We start from the raw sequence: 12,990 nt of genomic DNA on the forward strand, positions 1-12,990 counted from the left end.
TGTAATTATTACTATTTTGCAGAAAGGGTAATAATTTAAGACATTTTTAACCAGTCGTTTACCATATAAAATTCAATTATATTTATTTTATTTCCCTACGACTTTGTTCCAAAATGAATAGTTTTAAAGTTATAAGCAAAGAAAGTAGAAAAAAATCGATGTTTTTCGAAATTTTTAAATATTTAAATTTTTTTATTAATGTACCGGGGATATTTGAAAACGAGCATAAGTCAATTATTATTGATGAAGGTGTCACCTAACTTTATCTGCAAAAATCCGAATGCCACCTCGCACATCCAAAAATAGACGTTTTTTCACAGATCCGCCCTGGTCTAAAACGGATATTCGAGAAGAATATTAATGGGCTCGTTAATATTTAATTTAATCATCGAGAAAATCATAAAAACGGTCAAAAAAAAAACAGAACTATGGGAGGAAAAGTTAAAATTTTGATTTAAATCTTTTGCTACTTACATTATTACTATGAATAGTGTCTATCATTTCTTGAATTTGTATATTTCCATACGTTTGATCTGGAACACATTTACAAGTGGTCCAACCCAAAGACAATGTTACTTGTTCAACATTATTTGCATATGCCAAAAACGTTTTAGCATCTACTGGTTCAGTTTTGTTTGCTGTTCCAAAATAGCCAGCTAGAATATCAGCGTTGAGCCATAATGGATAGTGTCTCTAAAAATAGTTAAATTTATGGATAATGCCATAATGGATGGTGTCTCTAAAAATAGTTAAATTTATGTAGGTATATATCAAGAGCTCTTATTGTAAAAATAAATCGTATAATAAACATAACAAGTTCACGTCAACAAGAGATGGAAAAAGAACTTTGACAGTTTATTAGATGAAGGATTTGACAGAAAACCAATTGAGCTATGTCACAGTAACAGTAATGGAGAACAAAATAACAAACAAGGAAGCTGCTCTAGCACTTAACACTTGTATCTGCTGTGTCTACTTGCTGTGTACTTTAGCAAATCGTTTTCGTTTAAGACCAGGAAAGTAGATGGCACTTTTGAAGCTAACCACTTGAAGTGGGAAACGGCAGCAGGCATTCGTTGGCCTTTCCGTGTGTGAATTTATATCAACCTGGGTGTGTGACAATGTAATGATAAAGACATAACATTAAATGATTTTATATACTCTTATATAAGTAATTACTAACTTTTTTTAGTCTTTTAAGAATTTCAATACTACTAGTAAATGCCACAGTTTCCTTGAAATCCAGTTTTACCCCTTTTCCTTGCCTGTTGTTAATGCCTGCTTGTTCATTGAAGTCGCTTATTTGGTCTAAAAAATCTTGCAAACTTAAGTCAGATGTTTTGTTGGGTGGATGAGCCATAATTGGAATATTGTCTTCTTGGTTACTGAGTTTTCCAATAACGATATCTGCTTCTATCATCATTATTTTATCTGGAACGTAGGGATTTTTTATTAAAATTTATATACAGCGCTTTTCAGATAAAACTATCCACCTTAAATAACTTTTGAACCACTGATTTTTAGAAAAAACGCAAAAACACGTCAAATAATACTTGAAGGGGGAGCCATTATGCCATATTTAAGCTTGCCGGGAAAGGCACCCTCTCACCCCCCGTATCATCCCTTAATTTTTTTAAATTACACCCACCTTTTTTATTTGATATTTAGATTCTCCTCTTTGTACTGATTTCAAAAATGTATAACACTTGATGCTTAAAGTGATTAGTTTATGAGAAAAATAAATACAAAAGCAAGAAAACTGAATTGAATAAAATAGTTATTTATGAAACAGTTCGTGAAGTATGCTTTTTGCGAACGCACGCGATTTTTAGAGCACGAGCGACAACGGAGCGAGTGCTATAAATCGCGTAATTTCGCAAAAAGTACTTCACGCACAGTTTCATACAATATTTTATCCACGATAAACAAATAAAAAAAGCTGTAACTCTTCGTCACTGGAATTCATTTCTATTTTACAATTTTTAGGACTTTGACATTTAAAAATTCTAACTACTTTCAAACCACAAAACTGTCAAAACTTTTGTTGTAATTCATTGCTCATATTGTCATCACCATGACAACGCGAAAGTTAAGGATTTTCACCGTGACAACGCGAAAGTAAAAACAGTGCGAAACAGTAAGTCCCATTTAAAATACATTGTTACTTCACGCACACTTTAAATCCTTCACGCACTGCTATCTATAATGACAGTTTTCACAAACTAAAAACTTATACATAATATGACATAGAGTAGATAATAGTTATTTTTGAAACAGTTCGTGAAGTATGCTTTTTGCAAACGCTCGCGATGTTTAGAGCACGAGTGACAGCGGACCGAGTGCTATACATCGCTTAAGTTTGCAAAAACTACGTCACGCACAGTTTCATACAATATTTTATCTACGAAAAGCAAATAAAAAAACTGTAACTCTTCGTCACTTGAATTCATTTCTATTCTACAATTTTTAGAACTTTGACATTTAAAAATTCTAACTTCTTTCAAACCACAAAACTGTCAAAACTTGTGTTGTAATTTATTGCTCACATGTCATCGCTATATGACAACGCGAAAGTTAAGGATATTTGATTATAAGAAAGTGTGCCAAAAAACAGCGCGAAAAAGTAAATCCCATTAAAAATACATTGTTACTTCACGTACTTTTTAGTTTGTGAAAACTGTCATTATAGATAGCAGTGCGTGAAGGATTTAAAGTGTGCGTGAAGTAACAATGTATTGTAAATGGGATTTACTTTTTCGCGCTGTTTTCCGCACACTTTCATATAATCAAATATCCTTAACTTTCGCGTTGTCATGGTGATGACATGGGAGCAATAAATTACAACAAAAGTTTTGACAGTTTTGTGGTTTGAAAGAAGTTATAATTTTTAAATGTCAAAGTTCTAAAAATTGTAGAATAGAAATGAATTCCAGTGACGAAGAGTTACAGTTTTTTTATTTGTTTATCGTAGATAAAATATTGTATGAAACTGTGCGTGAAGTACTTTTTGCGAACTTACGCGATGTATAGCACTCGCGCCGCTGTCGCTCGTGCTCTAAACATCGCGTGCGTTCGCAAAAAGCCTACTTCACGAACTGTTTCATAAATAACTTTTTTTAACAATTTTATAACATTCTGAACATTTCACTACCAAAAATTTTAACAATAATTATTCAAAATTTTAACAATAATTATCCAAAATCTCCAAAGTTATTTTGAATAATTATTGTTAAAATTTTTGGTAGTGAAATGTTCAATCTAAATGTTTGTATGTAATAAAATTGTTAAAAAATAATTTTTTTCTATGGCCGTACTAAAAGAGCCACTTTCACGCACGCATTTCGTTTCCGAAAGTTGCACTTTCCCTCACGGCGTGCGTGAAAGTAAATTTTCCCGGAAAGTAAAATACCTTGTAATATGGCATTATAATATATTATACGCTGTACTTAAACTGCCGTCAAACGGTCTTGCACTATAATGCCGTTAAGGCTACGGCTCCACGGGCGGGAAATTGACGCTAGCAGTAGCAGTAAAATGAACTTAAGGTTCCGCGGAACGGAATGGGAATAGCCGAACTGAACCGACTACGCACAAGTCCTGTAGTCGGTACAGTTCCGCTATCCCTATTCCGTTCCGCGGAACCTTAAGTTCATTTTACTGCTACTGCTAGCGTCAATTTCCCGCCCGTGGAGCCGTAGCCTAACAGCTATAACGTCATTCGTATGATGCGTTTGACGGCATTTTCTTCGGCTGCCGTTCGCGTTCACTTGCAATTCAGCATATACATATACACGTGGTGAGTTAATGCACGAGATGACGATTCGCTTATCTTATTTTATTATAGGGTGTTCCGAAAAGATTGGTCATAAATTATACCACAGATTCTGGGGTCAAAAATAGGTTGATTGAACCTAACTTACCTTAGTACAAAATATGCACACAAAAAAAGTTACAGCCTTTTGAAGTTATAAAATGAAAATCAATTTTTTCCAATATATCGAAAACTATTAGAGATTTTTTATCGAAAATGGACATGTGGCATTATTATGGCAGGAACATCTTAAAAAAAATTATAGTAAAATTTGTGCACCCCATAAAAATTTTATGGGGGTTCTGTTCCCTTAAACCCCCCAAATTTTTGTGTACGTTCCAGTTAAATTATTATTCTGGTACCATTGATTAAACACAGTGTTTTTGAAACTTGTTTGCCTCTCACTACTTTCTCGACAAGCTAGTTTTTATCTAGATATTTTGAATATTTTTCAAATCCACCACATATTTTTGTAATATGAAGTACGATTATAGGGACCTGGTAATAATATGAAAATTTACATTTGTAGGTATATTTTGAACCATATTAAACAAGAAGCCATATTTACGAAAAAATACCAAGCGGCAAAAAAGTTTTAAAAACAATATGTTTAACTAATGGTACCGCAATAACAGTTTAATTGGAACGTACTTAAAAATTTGGGGTGTTTAAAGGAACGAAACCCCCATAAAATTTTTATGTAAACATATTAAAAAAGAAACCGCACCTCACTAAAAACTGGCTTATCGAAAAAATACTAAGAGGCAAACATTTTTAAAAATATTGTGTTTATTATTGTTTACCACAATAATAATTTAATTGGAACGTACACAAAAGTTTGGGAGGGTTTAAGGGAACAAAACCCCATGAAATTTTTATGGGGTGTACAAATTTCACTGCTGTTTTTTTCTTAAGATGTTTCTGCCATAAGAATGTCATGTGCCCATTTTCAATAAAAAATCTTTAAGAGTTTATGATATGAAAAAAAAAATCGATTTTGATTTTGTAACTTCAAATGGCTGTAACTTTTTTTGTGTGCACTACTGTATTTAGGTAAGTGAGGTTCAATCAATTTATTTTTAACCCTAGAATCTGTGGTATAATTTATGACCAATCTTTTCGGGACACCCTGTAGTGCCCGTCTCAGTATACATATAGTTACAAGCGTTATATTTCTTCCTGATTGTTAATTATTGTGGGAATAATAAGTTTGAATTTGGAAAACTTGAATGACTTAGGTAAGTGTCATTATTGAGCGTCCGTTCGTTTTTTAAATATTGGTACTTTTAGTTAGGTTAAGTATTGGTATGTCAATGATGTTAAAAGTTGGCGATACATTTTCCTCATTTGCCGATGCAAAAAAAGCCATCTCGGAACTTAGATAAAGTACATTTACCACGTTTTAGATACGAGATGCACGTACTATTGCAAGCAGTAAAATTAAGAGGCCCATAGAAAGCTTTGTCGCCAAGTAAAATGCCAGTGGCAGTAAAGAAACGAAGACGCCCAAAAGGACAAGGGCTGACAGCAATAGGACTACCAAAGAAAAAGAAAAGGAACCCCAAAACATTTCCAAATAAATCCAGGGTTCCATTCCAAAGAAAGGATTAAATTTCTATAATTAATTTTTTTTCTTAGTTTACAACAGGTTTTACAATAAATAAAGACTAATTTAATTATGTATTTATCATTCATTACCCATAATTAAAATACGTTTTAATACTTCACTTTGTTTTCTTTTTCGTTTATAAGAAAATCTTCTAATATTAATAAATTCTTTATCAGAAAATGATACTAAGATGGCCAGCCTCCAAGCGAACGGCAGCCGAAGAAAATAAGAACGCATCATAAGAATGACGTCATGGCTGTTAACGGCATTACAGTCACGACCGTTTGACGGCAGTTTAAGTACAGCGTATATTATAATACATGCAATAAACTAATATCTAGAGATTATTTACTAATTTATTTCAAATTTATCTTATTGTGTTCATGTTTTAATGAAATTAGCGCGATAATTCGATGAAATAAAATTATTTTGACATAATGTTTAAAAGTCAGATCAATAGACAATTACAATCGTTTTGAATCGTCGTCGTGGTAACCCATTATATTGAAAGTTTGGTTTTGACAACCTTGTCAAAGAATTAATTTGTGTATTTTCACTTCTAAATAAAAATTGATATAACTCAATATATTTTGTGGCTTTTTTTCCAAACGTACGGCCCTAGAAAAAATATTGTTCTTAACTCATGCGGAAAGTGTCTTCCCCGCACTCGACTGCATGCCCGAACTCCGCTATCGCGTCGTTCGGGTCAACGGCAGTCTCGTGCGCGAAAGTATCACTTTCCGCACTAGTTAGGAAAATAAATATTTTCTACGGCCGTGCTAAAAGAGCCACTTTCACGCACGCATTTCGTTTCCGAAAGTTGTACTTTCCCGCACGGCGTGCGTGAAAGTAAATTTTCCTGCATGGCATACGGGAAAGTAAAATACCTTGCAATATGGCATTTAGTCCAGAAAGCCACTGCGCATCCGCTAGGAAAAATATTCTAATTCGGAATTTTTGCACAATCTTACTCAAAAAGAACTCCTTTTAACAAATTTGCATGTTGCCAGGACCAAAAGGTGGTCAAAAATTTTTTAAACGTTTTTTTTTGTTTTTTTCCTAAAATTATTTTTTTGCATGGAAAAAAGTTTTTTTTTAGGTTTTTTGGATCATTCCAAACAGAAAAGGTTTTTAGTGACTTTTCTCTAAAAATGATAGTTTTTGACATATAAGCGATTAAAAATTGAAAAATTGCGAAATCGGCCGTTTTTAACTCTCAAAAACTATGTGAAAAATTGAAAATTTGAATGTTCCCAAGGTAGGCAGATATTCTTTAAACATCGATTGATGAAATCCCGAAGAGTTTTTTGCAATACAATATTCAAAACTCCTTTGTTTTTTAATTGCTAATCAAGCGTGCGCGACACTATTTTCCACCGACAGTATGGTGCAAATGAAAGGAATAAATTCGTTATTTCGTAAACCGGCGCCTTTAAGGAAAAATCCCGACACAAGTCGATTTTTATTTTTAAGTTATAATATTGTGGCATATATGGTATACTAGTGACGTCATCCATCTGGACGTAATCGATAATTTTTTTAAACGAGAATAGGGCTCGTGTGCTAGCTCATTTGAAAGGTTCTTCAATTCTCTATTTAGTAATAAAAACATTTACATAATTATTTACACAGGGTGTCCAAAAAAATTATTTTATTAAATTAAATTATTTGACAAAAAAAGAAGTAGAAGGACACCCTGTATAAATATTTATGTAAATGTTTACATTACTGAATAGAGAATTGAAGAACCTTTCAAATGAGCTACCACACGACCCCTATTCTCATTAAAAAAAACCATCGATTGCGTCATCACGCCCAGACGGATGACGTCACTAGTATACCATATATGCCACAATATCATAACTTAAAAATAAAAATCGAACTGTTTCGGGATTTTTCCTTAAAGTCGCCGGTTTACGAAATACCGAATTTATTCCTTTCATTTGCACCATATTGTCGGTGGAAAATAGTGTCGCGCACGCTTGATTAGCAATTAATAAACAAAGGAGTTTTGAATATTCTATTGCAAAAAACTGTTCGGAATTTCATCAATCGATGTTTAAAGAATATCTACCTACCTTGAAAACATTAAAATTTTCAGTTTTTCACATAGTTTTTGAGGGTTAAAAATGGCCGATTTCGCAATTTTTCAATTTTTAATCGCTTATATGTCAAAAACTATCATTTTTAGAGAAAAGTCACTAAAGACCTTTTCTGTTTGGAATTATCCAAAAAACCTAAAAAAACTTTTTTCCATGCAAAAAAATAATTTTAGGAAAGAAACAAAAAAAAAACGTTTAAAAAATTTTTGACCACCTTTTGGTCCTGGCAACATGCAAATTTGTTAAAAGGAGTCCTTTTTGAGTAAGATTGCGCAAAAAATCCGAATTAGAACTAGCGGATGCGCAGTGGCTTTCTGGACTAATTATAATACATGCAATAAACTAATATTTAGATATTATTTTTTACTAATTTATTTCAAATTTATCTTATTGCGTTCATCTTTTAATGAAATTAGCGCCATAATTCGATGAAATAAAATTATTTTGACATAATATTTAAAAGTCAGATCAGTAGACAATTACAATGGTTTTAAATCGTCGTCATGGAAACCAACCGTCGTATTATTGAAAGTTTGGTTTTCACAACCTTGTCAAAGAATTAATTTGTGTATTTTCACTTCTAAATAAAAATTGATATAACTCTATTATTTTTTGTGGCTTTTTTCCAAACGTACGGCCTTAGACAAAATATTGTTTCTAACTCATGCGGAAAGTGTCTTCCCGCACTCGACTGCTTCAATACCGGAGTTCAGGCAAGCAGTCGAGTGCGGGGAAGACACTTTCCGCATGAGTTAGGAACAATATTTTTTCTAGGGCCGTACGTTTGGAAAAAAGCCACAAAAAATAAAGTTAGATCAATGTTTATTTAGGAGTGAAAATACACAATTTAATTCTTTGACAAGGTTGTCAAAACCAAACTTTCAATATAATGGGTTACCACGACGACCATATTGGTTTCCATGACGACGATTCAAAATTGTCTACTGAGCTGACTTTTAAATATGATGTCAAAATAATTTTATTTCATCGAATTATTGCGCTTATTTCATTAAAACATGAACACAAGATAAATTTGAAATAAATTAGTAAAAATATCTAAATATTAGTTTATTGCATATATTATATTATAATGCCATATTACAAGGTATTTTATTTTCCCGCACGCCACGCTGGAAAATTTACTTTCACGCACGCCGTGCGGGAAAGTGCAACTTTCGGAAACGAAATGCGTGCGGGTAAGTGGCTCTTTTAGCACGGCCGTAGAAAAATAACTATTTTCAATCCAGTTTTCTTGCTTTTGTATTTATTTGTATCATCAACTAATCACTTTAAGCGTTATGAGTTATACATTTTTAAAATCAGTACAAAGCGGAGAAACCAAATATAAAATAAAAAAAGGTGGAAATAATTTTAAAAAAATAACGGATGTTACGGGGGGTGAGAGGGTGCCTTTCCCGGCAAGCTTAAATATGGCATAATGTCTCCCCCTTCAAATATTCTTTGATGTGTTTTTGCGTTTTTTCTAAAAATCAGTGGTTCAAAAGTTATTTAAGGTGGATAGTTTTATCTGAAAAGCACTGTATGCATAATCTCCAAACAAGTAATTTTCAATGCAAATTTACAAAATATGTTAATAAAATCAAGGAGATAATGTTTGTAAAAATCAACCACACAAAAATACAAATCATGACAAATCTTGTTTTAAGCGAAAATATTTCAGTAAATGGCATGCATATTGAAGAACCCACCTCTTAATGAGTACAAGTTGCACGAGATAAGCAGAGCAAGAGATAATCAAACGTGCGAACTAAGCCGCCGCATAGGACTCACTTGGGTGGCATTCGGTAAGCTGAGATATGTCCTTTTAGTCAGAACTGCTTATGTGTCTCAAAAGAAAAGTCTTTGATCAGTGCGTATTGTCAGTACTTACATAATTATGGTGCAGAAACTTTAACAGTAACCAAGAAAATAAGAAATACAATTTTTGTTAGCGAAAGAGCCATGGAACGCTCGATGTTAGGCATTTCTCGTAGGGATCGGATTACGAACAAGGAAATAAGATGGAGAACGGAAGTGACAGTTGCCATAGAAAGAATTATGACCCTTAAGTAGAACTGGACGGGCACATAGCTAGAATGTGGGATAACAGATGGACACAGCGAATACTGGAGACCAAGACAAGAAGCATATCAAAGTGGAGGTCGTCCGCCAACAAGATGGTTTGATGACATAAAACGGATCGGCAAAAATTGCATGCAAACAGCACAAAACAGAAATACATGGAAAATATTGAGGGAGACCTATATCCAGCAGTGGATAGATCCGGGTTGAATGATGATGATAATGATAATGTAGATGTTTATAGTATTTATTAATATATAAATGTTATAATTTTTTTCTTTCACGCAATTTTCACTCAAAATCACGCCTAAAAAGATAATTATACATACCTACCATTGTTAAGCACCTTTTTAAGGTATTCCTTATCATTAACTGCATGTGCCCAAGTTACAAGACTAAAATTTCCATTTATTTGTGGAAAGAACGTCTTAATATCTGTATTGGTAGACATCGCGTACGTAACAGATATGAGTACCTAGAGAAATTTAATGTAAATTTAGAGAATACAGGGTGAGTCATGAGGAACTGTACATACTCCTACCTCGTATAGAGGCCCCTATGGGGAATAACAAATGACCATTAAAAAGTGTTTGCTCCCATTGTTTAATAATATACAGGGCGAGTTTCGCATTTTGACAGAAATTTCTATTCGTCATAATTTTTGAACGGTCAGATCGATGTGTCTCTTATTTTGGTCAATCGTCACATTATTATCACCTAATCAACTGATTTATTCAAACTAAAAAAAATCAGGTCCGGCTTTAAAAAATTAGTTCGTTTGGGTCTTAGAAAAATTTCACCCTGTATACGCTTTTTGAAAACTCTAATATGAATTTTACAAATTAGACAAACAAGCAATTAAAATGGCATGTTTATTTTTTTCCCCACACGATTACTAAATTTTTTATTAAAAAATCAAATTTGTCAAAATCGCAATTTTACCATAAAAATAAAAAAATTAAACAACGTTTTTCTTAAAATTAAAAGTTTCACCATTTTTTTTTCTATAACACGTCTAGATCTAAAACTCCCCATAACACTTCTCTTTGGACTCTATAGTTTAACATAGACGTGATCAAATAGATAAATTTTAAATTTTTTCACTTAATTTTTGCGATTTAACTATGCCATTCACGAATCTGCACATTTTATTTTTTAAAATTCATAACTTTTACGAGAAGAAGACTGAAAGTCTACAACAATTTTCATAGTCTTCACAATGGTAAGAGATATGTGCTGTAAAAATTTCAGAAAAAAAATATTAAAATGGAACAGAGCTGTAGCGAGTTAAACCGCGATTTAATTTTTTTTATTTTTAGGTTAAATTTCCATTTTGACAAACTTGATTTTTTAATAAAAAATTAAGTAATCGTGTGGGGGAAAAAAAAATAAATATGCCATTTTAATTGCCTATTTGTCTAATTGGTAAAATTCATATTAGAGTTTTCAAAAAGCGTATACAGGGTGAAATTTTGTCTAAGACCAAAACGAACTAATTTGATAAATCCGGGCCTGATTTTTTTCTAGTTTTAATAAATCAGTTGATTGGGTGGTAACATAAATTAAATATTTGTTCAAAAAAAAAATAATTTTTGTAATAAAGGTTAAGTTTTTTAAATCTATGGTTCACTTTACCAAACTTTTAATTACTCATAGTCAAAATTGATTTTTTTTATAAAAAATTAAGTAATCGTGTGGGGAAAAAAATAAATATGCCATTTTAATTGCCTATTTGTCTAATTTGTAAAATTCATATTAGAGTTTTCAAAAAGCGTATACAGGGTGAAATTTTCTCTAAGACCCAAATGAACAAATTTTTTAAAGCCGGACCTGATTCTTTTCTAGTTTGAATAAATCAGTTGATTTGGTGGTAACATAAATTAAATATTTGTTTAAAAAAATTAAAGTTTGTAATAAAAGTTAATTTTTTTAAATCTATGGTTCACTTTACCAAACTTTTAATTCATACTCAAATTTGATTTTTTTATAAAAAAATAAGTAATCGTGTGGGGAAAAAAATAAATATGCAATTTTAATTGCCTATTTGTCTAATTTGTAAAATTCATATTAAAGATTTCCAAAAGAGTATACAGGGTGAAATTTTTTCTAAGAAGCAAACGAACTAATTTTTTAAAGCCGGACCTGATTTTTTTCTAGTTTGAATAAATCAGTTGATTAGGTGGTAATAATGTAACGATTGACCAAAATAAGAGACACATAGATCGGACCGTTCAAAAATTATGACGAATACAAATTTCTGTCAAAATGCGAAACTCACCCTGTATATTATTAAACAATGGGAGCAGACACTTTTTAATGGTCATTTGTTATTCGCCATAGGAGCCTCTATACGAGGTAGGAGTATGTACAGTTCCTCATGACTCACCCTGTATTTAACTGCCAAACTTATGAAAACTATGAAAAATAAAAGAACCTATGGACCAGCAAAAATCCTTGGTAAAATTTTGAAAAATGCAACACCAACCCTTGTTAATATGCTGACAAAACTTTTTAATAGATACCTACACGGAGATATACCTGAAAGCTGGAAACAAGGATGATTAGGACTTAATAAGGATAAGGATAGGGACTTTTATAAAGATTCTTCTTTATAAAGTGCCCTCTCCTCAATGGAGGTTGGCTAATACACTTCCAAACTCTTGTCTCTCTTTAGCTGTTCTTATTAGCTGTTCAAAATTTAACTCTGTCCATTGTTGGATGTTTGTTAGCCACGATAATATTTTCCTTGGTAGCCCTCGCTTTCCCTCGATCTTTCCTTTCACTATTAGTTGAGCAGATTGTTAATTATTATTTTTCAGTATGAGACCTAGGTATGATATTTTTCTAACTTTCACTTTTACTGTGTTGAAACGTTTAAGTTATTTGAAATTCTATGCAGCACTTTTTCGGTAGATCCACATTTCAAAGATCCACGTTTCAAATCAAAGGCCTCCAATTTATTTACGGCCGATGTTTTAAGGGTCCACGTCTCAACTACACAGAGAAGAGTTGACCAGACGTAGCATTTTGATAAACGTAGTCGAATTTTGAGTTTTATTCGAGAATCACGTAGTAGTCTTTTGATTTTTTCGAAAGATATTCTGATGCGTTCTATTCTCGATTTTATTTCTAGATCAGTATTTAAGCTTCTATCGATCCCTCATCCCAGGTTTTTTCGGATTCACATCACTTTGGTTTTCTTAATATCTATTTTCATACGAAACTGATCACAGCCCGAGTTGGTCCTGTCAATGAGTCGTTGTAGAAACAAGTTGGAATCCGCAATGAAAACCGTATCATCGGCGTATCTGATGCTGTTGATATTTACGCCATTCATCTTGACTTCATCCTTTGAATCTTCCAGTGCCTCTTTAAATAGAAACTCA

At 32.5% G+C, this 12,990-nt stretch overlaps 1 protein-coding gene across 1 annotated transcript in view; it reads right to left on the reverse strand.

Annotated features, from left to right (window-relative positions):
* Positions 1-12,990, reverse strand: part of LOC114332839 (protein FAM151B) — a 36,513-nt gene that overhangs the window by 14,029 nt on the left and 9,494 nt on the right. Inside the window, exons 2-4 of the mRNA XM_028282617.2 lie at positions 9,938-10,079; positions 1,184-1,431; positions 475-693 (exon numbers count right to left, since the gene is read on the reverse strand). Coding sequence (XP_028138418.2) covers positions 475-693; positions 1,184-1,431; positions 9,938-10,079 — 609 coding nt within the window. The remainder of the gene's footprint in view (positions 1-474; positions 694-1,183; positions 1,432-9,937; positions 10,080-12,990) is intronic.

This window comes from Diabrotica virgifera, chromosome 9, assembly GCF_917563875.1.
Source record: "Diabrotica virgifera virgifera chromosome 9, PGI_DIABVI_V3a".
In the NCBI taxonomy this organism is placed as follows: Eukaryota; Metazoa; Arthropoda; class Insecta; order Coleoptera; family Chrysomelidae; genus Diabrotica; species Diabrotica virgifera.